Source organism: Neophocaena asiaeorientalis, unplaced genomic scaffold (assembly GCF_003031525.2).
Source record: "Neophocaena asiaeorientalis asiaeorientalis breed wild unplaced genomic scaffold, Neophocaena_asiaeorientalis_V1.1 scaffold171, whole genome shotgun sequence".
In the NCBI taxonomy this organism is placed as follows: Eukaryota; Metazoa; Chordata; class Mammalia; order Artiodactyla; family Phocoenidae; genus Neophocaena; species Neophocaena asiaeorientalis.
Window position 1 is genome coordinate 7279288 of NW_020174013.1, and position 10756 is coordinate 7290043.

The 10756-nt window shown below is 47.7% G+C and overlaps 1 protein-coding gene across 1 annotated transcript in view; it reads right to left on the reverse strand.

Moving 5' to 3' along the window:
• ABCG5 (ATP binding cassette subfamily G member 5) overlaps window positions 1-10756 on the reverse strand; it is a 38202-nt gene that overhangs the window by 21926 nt on the left and 5520 nt on the right. Inside the window, 8 exon segments of the mRNA XM_024753461.1 lie at window positions 1331-1469; window positions 2498-2703; window positions 2786-2999; window positions 3801-3930; window positions 4686-4825; window positions 6396-6528; window positions 7618-7714; window positions 7796-7934. Coding sequence (XP_024609229.1) covers window positions 1331-1469; window positions 2498-2703; window positions 2786-2999; window positions 3801-3930; window positions 4686-4825; window positions 6396-6528; window positions 7618-7714; window positions 7796-7934 — 1198 coding nt within the window.

The window sequence follows — 10756 nt, forward strand, 5'->3', positions numbered from 1 at the left end:
AATGTGGAATCCAATTCAGCAGGGCTGGGCATGAGATTTTGCAGGTTAAACAAGCCCCAAGGTAACACTGACACCGTGCTTCGTGGGCCACATTGAGGAGCAAGGTTCTAAATTAACAAGGTTCTCAATTTCCAACCAACCTTGGCTTACTCAAAAATGGTCACTTTAAAAAAATCTGCTCCTGGATCATTTAGCCTAAACTAGACGGGCCTGTGGTTTATTTACATCACAGATCAGAGATTCAGCATGTCCCTGAGTGTCAGACGATAAGGAGGCTTCATCAAGGCCAGGAAGGAGGGCCATGTGGTCCCTGCCATCGCCCTTGGTTGCGAGAGTCCGCCCTCTTGCTAACCAGAGCGAGCAGCTTTGCCTCTGTCACTCCCCAGGGTGACAACAACGTCTAAGAGTCTGCACAATAAGACCTCCTAACTCTTCATCTTGGAGCTCAAACCAGGCCCTCACTTATCTTCTACTTGTATTTCACTTGATCCATTATAATTATTCATATCGCATACTATGGGGTCTTTATACTGGTTATGGGTAGAAGCACCTACACATGAATCCAGTGCCCTGAAGGAAGACAGTGTCTCCAGAACCGCCTGAAGTCCTCTCTTGGAACGACAAGCTGGGCACCTTTCACCACTGGAATCACAGAATGCCGGATGATTCCCCCCATCGTTTCTTAAGGGAAAGCCAGAGGGATTAGGGAAGGTACACCTCCCTATGACAACAAATCAACAAATAACTGTACACATTTTCAGATTTGCATCTGTAAAAAGTTCTATGAAATAAAAAGCACTGTCTACAAACCAATCAAAACCCAGCATCAGGGATGCTTCATGGTTCTCCAAAGCCCTCTTCCCATAGTCACTCTTGATTCCTCCACCCCCCCGTCACCCCAGCCCAACCACGATGCCCCAGGTCGGTCAAATGAAACCTCAGGCAGCGTTGCCGCTCCAGCTCACAGCAGCCTGGGAGCCACGCTGAACTGGGTGGACAGCCTCGCTGCCTCTGCACCTGGTCCCAGCTACTCCAGAGCCCTCCCCTCAGGCCAGGCCTCGCAGCGAATGCGGGACACGTTATTCCCTGGTGCGTGTAGTCTTGAGGGTCTGCTCTCAGGTCCCGTGTGGCCCACAGTGGGGGTTCCTCTCTTTGTCCTGAAGGACAGGACACTGTACTGGACATTGGTGGGCAAAGACAGACCCTCCAGAGCAGGGAGCTGTTTACCCTGGGGCTCTCCCCCCACAGTTCCCACTGGCCATCTGGGACCCCACCATCTGGGAAGCATGGCCCGGGAAAACTGAAGGCCTCTGGACACCCTCTTCCTTACCAGTAGCACACGCTGCAGAAGATCATGGTGGCAATGACACTGAAGGGGAGCACGTGCAGCACGTAGGCTAGCAGCATCTGCCACTTCTGGTACAGGCCATCCTCGCTCTCCTGATCGCTGACGGCTCGCAACACAGGAACTGGGCATGGGAGGCAGGTTGCAGAACAGCCGGTCACCACACAGCTGGAGGAGGTGGGGTGCTAGCCCAGGCTGAACTTGAGATCTATCAGCACTGGATGGTGAGGACCAGCTGGGGCCCCCTAGTCATGGAGAAAAGGAACCTGACATCCATAGAACTATAAATACCCCCACCCCAGAAATCCACACTCTACCTGAATTACAGTAGGATTACAAAAGCTGTCACAGGGCTTCCCTGGTGGCGCAGTGGTTGAGAGTCCGCCTGCCGATGCAGGGGACGCGGGTTCGTGCCCCGGTCTGGGAAGATCCCACATGCCGCGGAGCGGCTGGACCCGTGAGCCATGGCCGCTAAGCCTGCGCGTCCGGAGCCTGTGCTCCGCAACGGGAGAGGCCACAGCAGTGGGAGGCCCGCGTACCGCAAAAAAAAAAAAAAGCTGTCACAATTCATTTCCGTCCCTCTAAAGTGGGGGGGAGGGGTGTCACCAATTCAAGAACACACATGCAAAGGGACACAAATGAGTGACGTGAGGCACTCTGTCCTCTTTTCTTGCAGGGTGTTGGCACAGAACATCAGGCAACTAGGTATTGCTTTTGGATTCCCACTGAGTTTGAAAACCAGGTGTTGGCTGTCCTAAAATAGACTCCAAAAAGAACGTTAACAGTGCAAAGTTGGCCAGGCATCCGGGCCCCCATGGGCTGTGCCTCCTAATGGATAAGAGAAGATACCAGGGCTGATCTTCTAAAAACCCTGCCCAAACCCTGCTGCATCGTCTCCTCATAACTTCATGCTTCCCTGGATCCTCAGAGATGCTCAGGGAGATCCACTTGGTGAGCTGATTCCCACTAAGGTGTTACTAATTCACGAGTTACCTTGTCCCAGAGAGAGAACCTGGAGGGGGCCAGGTTGAGCTCAGAGAAATACCCCTATAATGGTGGAGTCTTGCAAGGTGTCGGCTGGAGAAAGGAGATATTCAGGGAGAGAGAAGCTCCCCCGACCCCGGGGGCCCACCTCCTGGGCAGGGCACTCACACAAGTTCACAGCGTTGAACATGCCTGTATACGGGATGGCACCCACAAACTGGTACAGGAGACCCACACGGTCCTGGATGGCACCCTTTAGCACGTCGTTCTGGACCCGTAGAAGGAAGAAAACGATGAACAAACCCCCGACCAGATTCTGAGTGAGACGCATAGTCACCGCCAGCTTATTTCTCATTAAGTTTCTCGTCACTCTCCTGAAAGCCAAACAACCCCGTTTTAATTGCTTTATTTTAATGGGTGGATGTCTACCTATCTAAAATGGGGTGAGGCTCTTACCTCAAGAGAGCACACAGTTTAGAAAGGGGTCCAGGAGAATCTTTGGTCTTGAAAGGAATCACTGGTAATGTTTTCAGGTGTTTTGTTCGTTCAATATCCTCCAAGGTTTTACGACACATTGCTGATTCTTTGTAGGCAGATTCAATCATCTGGACTCTCTTGTAGGTTTCTATTTCCCGTTCTTTGTTTTGGGTATCCACTGATGTCAGGTCCACTGAAATTTTTTTTCCCACAAAAAAATGACCCATGTGTTTTTAAATGCACATATATACACAGTGACTAATAATATATGTTCCATCATTGATTTAGGAGTGCTAACCATAATACCTCATCTCATCAAAATAATACCTGTTGTTAATCCCCACCTATAAAATCAGAATATTTTAAAGCTACCACAGCAGGGCCATGAAGATCCTGATAGGCCTGTCTGGGAGAATTCAGAAGTTCAGCTAATTTTTCTCTGACAAAGTAGAAGTGCATCATTTCAAGAGAGATCCCCGGGACTCTCCTTGTGGCACACCTGCCAGTGCAGGGGACACGGGTTCAAGGCCTAGTCCAGGAAGATCCCACATGCCGCAGAGCAACTAAGCCCGTGTGCCACAACTACTGAGCCCGCGTGCCACAACTACTGAAGCCCATGTGCCTAGAGCCTTGCTCCACAACAAGAGAAGCCACCGCAATGAGAAGCCCACGCACCGCAACTAGGGAAAGCCCGCGCACAGCAACTAAGACCCAACGCAGCCAAAAATAAATAAATAAAATAAATAAATTTTTTTTTTAAAGTGAAGAGTAGTGGTAAAATGTTAAAAAAAAAAAAAAAAGAGATCCCCCACCTCATTCTGATAGGTCATCTATGGCAAGTTAATTGGCTCAGCCAAATTAATTTTTTGAAGAGTAAAAACACCAAAACAAAAGAAGAAATAAAACCCACTTGTGTTGGTGTCATCTAGGCAGAAATCTGAGATGATAAAGTTTAAAAAACATATATGATGGGGACTGTAAAAGAAAAACTTACCATAAAAATCAAAAGGGTTTGAATGTTCGGGACAAGGGTAACTGCAGCCACTGAAGAAATCAAGCATTTCCACCGGTGTCCCGCAGAAAACCAGCTCTCCGCAGCTCAGAATGGCAATTTTATCAAAGAGCTGATTGAACGACAGACAGTGTTAGTGTCTGTCCTTTTCCATCCTTATGGAAAAGAAGTCTCAAGTAGTCAGTCCTTTGACTGTCTCAGCCATACATCAGTACTCTTACTGCGGCCATCAGAACCTCTCAAAATGCATCCCTCTTCCTTCCAGCCTGGGTTGCCACTGTGGGTCCTGCTGCCTCCCAGCCTGCACCCAGCATCATGTCTAGGATAGAGGACAGCTCATGGAACTGGTAGGAGGACCTATAGGTTTGAGGCCCCACCATGCCCCAGAATGAGTGACCCTGGACCGAAAAAATTTTTTCAAATCTCAGATCCTCATCTATAAAAGGCAAATAATAGCTCCCTAAAAGGATCCTAGGAGATTAAGGTGAGATTTTTGGGGAAGGAAATCTATATGATTTGGTGGAAAAACACAGACTTGAAAGCCAACTGGAATATGAATGCCAATTCCAGCTTTTTATTAACTGTGATATTGGCTCAATTTTGGATCATTTCTAAGTCTCACTCTTCCCCTCTGTAAAGTGAAAATGCTGGTACCCACCGCATAGGGTTGTTGTGTGGATTAAAAGAGCTAGTGTATAGAAGGTATTTGGTATATGATAGGTGCTAAAAGAACTGAGTTTCCATCCTTGGCCCTTCCCATCAGGATTGCTCTGGTTTAAGTACTAATCTCTACTCCGAGATCCCCAGCCTGGCACACCTATACCCACCCTGGATGGGCTGAGCTGGAACAACAGACATCCCCCTCACCTGGGAGAGCTCGGAGCGGGGCTGGTGGATAGTAAGGGTCACGATGCAGCCCCCGCGAGCCAGCTCTGCTATGAGGACAACGATCTGATTTGCAGTCACGCAGTCCAGGCCTGTGGTTGGCTCATCAAAAAGCATGACCTCTGCGGCAAAGGAAGGTCAGACATCTGAGTCACTGCTGAGCCTGGGCTCTGTGCTCTAGCCTCAGAAATTTGAACAGTTCCTTGTTGAGCTGTCTTATCCCATCCAAACAGTGTGCAGTGAGCAGTACTTTAGCCTGAGCCCAGGAGAAAGCACCTGCCCTGGAAGGGCCCAACTCCCAGCTCCAGAGCACATCCCAGCCTGAATCCTTGAAGGGACAAGGCAGCAACCACGTCAGGCCTCTCGTGTGGCACTATAGACTGTTTGGGCTCCATCCAGGGGACCCTAACAGGGAACGAGGGCTGGCAGGCTGGCACCCAGGTGTTTCTAAAAGGCTGAGAGGAGGCTGGTTAAAAAGGCAAAATCTCACAACATGGATAGACCTAGAGATTATCACAGTAAGAGAAGTAAGTCCAACAGAGAAAGACAAGTATGATATCACTTATATGTGGAATCTAAAATATGACATAAATGAACTTATCTACGAAACAGACTCACAGACATAGAGAACAGACTCGTGGTTGTCAAGGGAGAGGGTGAGTAGGGGAGGGTGGATCGGGAATTTGGGATTAGCAGATGCAAACTATTATACATAGGATGGATAAACAACAAGGTCCTACTGTATAGCACAGGGAACCATATTCAGTATCCTGTGATAAACCATAATGGAAAAGAATATGAAAAACAATGTGTATATATGTGTGTGTGTGTGTATAACTGAATCACTTTGCTGTATAGCAGAAATTAACACAACATTGTAAATCAACTATACTTGAATAAATTTTTTAAAAAGACATAATGTCACTTCATGTCTAGCACTTTCCAACACCAACTGCGTCTTTGCACTGCAGAAAACTCTGACCTGTGAAACAAAGTCCGAGATGGGACAGGCATTTGGATTCTTTAGAGGGTTTAACTGTAGCTTATTTCTACCCAAAAGGTACAGGGTACTTTGTGTAGCCTGTTCTTAAGAACATCCCTCTTATTTGTTCTGAAGAGCAGGCAGTCTTGGTCTACCCCAATGTGAAGAAAGTATCCAAATGTATCATGTCCTCTTCCAAGTGTATGTAAGTGGCAAGGTTTCCCCAGACAGTGGGGAGAATGAAGCCAGGCAGGAGAGGCAGGTGACTGGCTACCCCATCTTGATAGCCCCTCCTTCCAATATATATACTATCTCATGTATCACTTAAAATCCTATTTTAATTCCTGCCGTTTCATAAATACTTCTAGTCACAGCAGAACTCACTGGCTTTCCAGAGTAGACACGGTGGTGCTGCTCTAGTAAGAAGTAAGGAGGGACAGGGCATTCATGGAAGACCCTAACTGAACATTTAACACAGACGCAGTGCTTCCAAGTCCAACAGCTCTTTTGTACCTGGGTGATGGAATCGCATCAGGAACTACTTAGATTTCCAAAGAAACTGGGTCCCCAGTTTGAGAAACCTCAGTGACTTCAGTTCCCAACCAACCAAGCCCTTTCCAAATGAAGACTGAGAAGAAAGGGCTGAAAATGTCTGCAGACACATGGAAGATGACAGGCAGCAGCCAGTAGCAGTTCTGGGTCCCACTTACTGGGATCCTGGAGGAGCTGGGCTGCGATGGAGACCCGGTGCCTCTCACCATGGGAAATTCCCCCAAAGTTGTAGTTGCCAATCAGTCGATCTGCCACGTGGCTCAGACTCAGCTCTGCCATGACTGCCTCCACCTGTAAGAGATACAATGTCCAGGAAGGCTGGTCACTGCTGGGCTGTGTCCCAATTCATGGGCTGAGGATGGCAGGGGAGAGGCAACAGACTTCCCTTGAGTGCTTGGGCCACTTCCAGACTCACCACATCCTAGGGAAAGCACGCCTATTACAAGAGAATCCAATTTGGTTTAAATCACAATATATGTATCAGATTAAAATAAATAATATTGACATGAATTTTTTTTCAGAAGTCCTTACAGCAACAGAAAACTGTTTCAACTTGCTTCAGGGAAAGTCAACAGGAAACTATGCAGATTTTGTTGGACTCCTGTTTCCAGATGCTACAGTCAGTCCAGCCCATAGAGAAACCCCCCCTAAGGCATAGTTACGATATAGCTTATTTTTTTAGTCTTTGGTTTTTGAAACTTTATTATAATAAATGTTTTACATGTAAAAAAAATCAATTTGGTTTGAACTAAACCTGGCTTCCCCTATGTAACCCAAATAAGTCCTGGAGTCCCATGTGGCCCAATCTCACTGTGGTTTTGCATCAAATATAATCCAGCTATCAAAAGTAATTAAAAATAAAGCCAATCTTTATTGGAATCTCTTTAAGGACTTTAAAAGGAACCCAGTTTATAACTTACAGACACACTTCAAACACAGAGCTCTCAGGACAGCACCACCCAACAGAAATATCACGCAAGCCACATTTAGAATCTAAATATTTCAGTGGCCACATTTTAGAGAGTGGAAAGAAACAGATGAAATGAATTTTAGTGGTATAGTTTCTTTAACCCAATACAACCAAACTATTTCCATTTTGACCAACAATCAATATCTTAAAAGTTGTTAATGAGATATTTCACATTCTGTGGTCCCAGACTAAGTTCCTGAAATCTGGTGTGTATTTTACACTCACAGCACATCTCAAGTAGGTCTAGTCAGTTTCAAGTGCCCCAAAGCCACCTGTGACTAGTGGCTGCCAGCGCAGCCCTTGACTCTTAAAGGGTGAAGAGTGAAGGGGAGGAAGGGGCAAGCGGAGGGACGAAGGGGTGCAAAGCCACATAGGGGTGATCCCTTGGGTGGCCCCGGGGCGGTACCCACCTTCTTCTGGAAGAAGACCTGGGAGCCGCCGCGGATGGCCAGCAGCGCCGTGTAGCACAGCGTCTCGCGGACCGTGAGGCTGCTCAGCAGTGTCGCTCTGCAGGGGAGGGATGTGTCAGCAGCCCCCTCGCTGGCTGCGGGGCCAGCGGGCAGCCGGGCAGGGGCCGGGGACGCGCACACCTGCAGGACGTAGGAGAAGCAGTCCTGGAACTGCTCCCTGCGCAGCGCCCGGCCGTTCACGAACACGTCCCCGAGCAGGGTACCCGTGCGCCGCAGCCTCCTGGACATGGCGTCCAGCAGGGTGGTTTTCCCCGAGCCTGGGAGGCGACAAGAGAAGGTCCTGGAGGAGGCCCCGCACGAGGCCTCGCGGGAACTTCCCGAGACCCTCGGTGAACCCACGGTCCAGCCCTGACTTGTTCTCTCTTTGGCCTCATGGGACAAGCTCATGGCTGGAATGAGTTCTTCCAGCTTGTCTCCTCAATGAGAGGGGACAAGCTGTTTCTCTCTTCCACGTCAGGACTAGAGGAGCTTTGTCCTCCTGTTTGTTTGTTTTTAAAGCTGCTTGAGGCTGAAAAAGAAAATACAGGATCAGAATAAAAGGAAAACCAGGGTTCTTGGAAACATTTGGATCCTGGGACATCTGAATTTGTTTCTGTGACCCCCTGGGATCCTCTGGTGGTTCCTGAATGTAGGTGACACCGCCCAGAGCCTCGCTGACTTAATCAAGTGTGGTCTGAGGCCGAACAGCATCAGCTCCACCTGAGAGCTTTTGCTAGAAATGCAGAATCTCAGGCCCCAACTCCTAACCCGGATCCTGCTTTTTACAAGATCCCTGGGTAGTTCTCATGCATGTTAGAGTTTGAGAAGCACTAGCTTAGCAAGTCCTTTGGTTAAAACCAAGTTGGCCTCGGCCTACACTGAGAGCCTTGGGCATAATAACCCAGCTGGCTGTCGCTAAGGACTTGCCCACAGAGGAGATGGGATGAACTAACTACCCTGTGCTGAGGTGACTGGAGGGTGAGGTTTCTCCTGGTTTGCTTTTTCTAGGGTTAGAGAGATCCTTCAGGGTAGGACACCAGCTGGCCCTTCCCATACACAAGCTTACATGGGCCCAGAGAGTTAATGGAGACAGGAACAGGAGTCACCAGGACTTTCCTGACCAAGGCTTTTAAGCAGTTAGAATGAGTAACAGGAAACAGGCAGGAGGTTCTGGGCTGTCTGAGAAGATGGCAATAGAATTCTACTGAGGATGTGATGACTTGTGCAAAACCAAAGAAAAGATCTTTTGTTCAAATATTTTAAAGAAACCGCTGGTTGCTCTGAGGGGTGCAAAGATGTATAAGCCAAGCTCCTGGAGCAGTGGTTTTCTTATCTAACCCATGACTGACAGAGCTCAGAGTCAGCCCCACTATGTTCAGGTAGAGGTCAGCGTGGGGAAGGGAGCAGAGTTTTTGTAAAGAAACAAAATGTGACTTCACTGGGGTTGCCTTTCAAAATGTGCTCTGCAGTGTCCCAGTCATGATATTAAGCCTTGTCTGTGGTTTTTCTAACTTCTAACGTAGCCTCCCTAGCCTTACATTTCTGGGATCCAATCTCAACTCTGACAGACCTTCCAAAGAGCCTGTAACCTGGATTCCAGTTCCACCACTATCTCAAAACTAGCCTCCTTCTTTGTTGCCAAATCCAGTAGATGCTTCTCTGTATGTTGTTTGACTTCCCAGCAGCAGTTGCTACTGTTGCTTGCCCTTCTCTGTAAACTTCTCTCCCTTGGCCTTGATGCCACCTCATCCTCTTGGTTTAATCCTGCTGGTCTGGCTGCTCCTTCTCAGCCTCTTGTGGGTGACCCTCAGGGTTCCTCTCATGTCACACATCCTCACTGCGCAACAGTGAGCACCAACTTGCTAGACAGCATGTGAGGGAGCCACTTTGGAAGTAGCTTCTCCAGCCCCATTCAAGCCTTCAGATGACTGCAGCCCCAGCTGACATCTGACTACCAGCTCATGAGGGACCCCAGACAGAAGCATCCAACCAAGGCACTTCCAAATTTCTGACTTGTAGAAACTCTGAGAGATAATTAATGATTTTTATTAAGTCACTTAGTTTGGGGATCCTTTTTTAAACATAGAAAAAGGTAACTAATATTATCCTTTTTTGAACATGTGTCAAATACCTATTAACTCATTAATGAGGGTACCAGCAGGATGACCAAAAAGGATTCATATCCTCATTCAAAAAAGGATATAAGGGACTTCCCTAGTGGCGCAGTGGTTAAGAATCCACCTGCCAATGCAGGGGACATGGGTTCAATCCCTGATCCAGGAAGATCCCACATGCCGCGGAGCAACTAAGCCCGTGTGCCACAACTACTGAGCCCACACACTGCAACTACTGAAGCCCACACGCTCTAGGGCCCGCATGCCGCAACTACTGAGCCTGCATGCCTAGAGCCTGTGCTCCACAACAAGAGAAGCCAATGCAATGAGTAGCCCGCTCACCGCAGCAAAGAGTAGCCCCCGCTTGCCGCAAGTAGAGAAAGCCCATGTGCAGCAACAAAGATCCAATGCAGCCAGAAAAAAAAAAAAAAAGGATATAAGAAACTAGTATGTACAAGTAGTGGAGAAAAGAAGATTGGAATAAGTGGCAAAGTTAGATGCAAAAATGGTTAATGCCCTAGGATGTGACACCAAAGGGACGGGTAACAAAAGAAAAAGTAGAGAAACTGGACTTCATGAAAATTTTAAACTTATGTTTTTCAACCAAAGACACTATCCACAGTACAAAAAGGCAGCCCACAGAATGAGAGGAAAATATTTGCAAACCTTATATCTGATAAAGGATTAATATCCAGAATATAGAGAGAGAACTTCTAAAACTCAACAATGACAACAACAGAAAACAAACAAGCCAGTTCAAGACTGGTTAAAGGACTTGAATAGACATTTCTCCAAAGAAGATACACAGATGGCCAATGAGCACATGAAAAAATGTTCAACGTTACTAATCATTAGGGAAATATACATGAAAACTACGATCAGGTACTACCTCATACCCAACAGCTACAATTAAAAAAATAGAAAATAGGGCTTCCCTGGTGGCGCAGTGGTTGAGAGTCCGCCTGCCGAGGCAGGGGACACGGGTT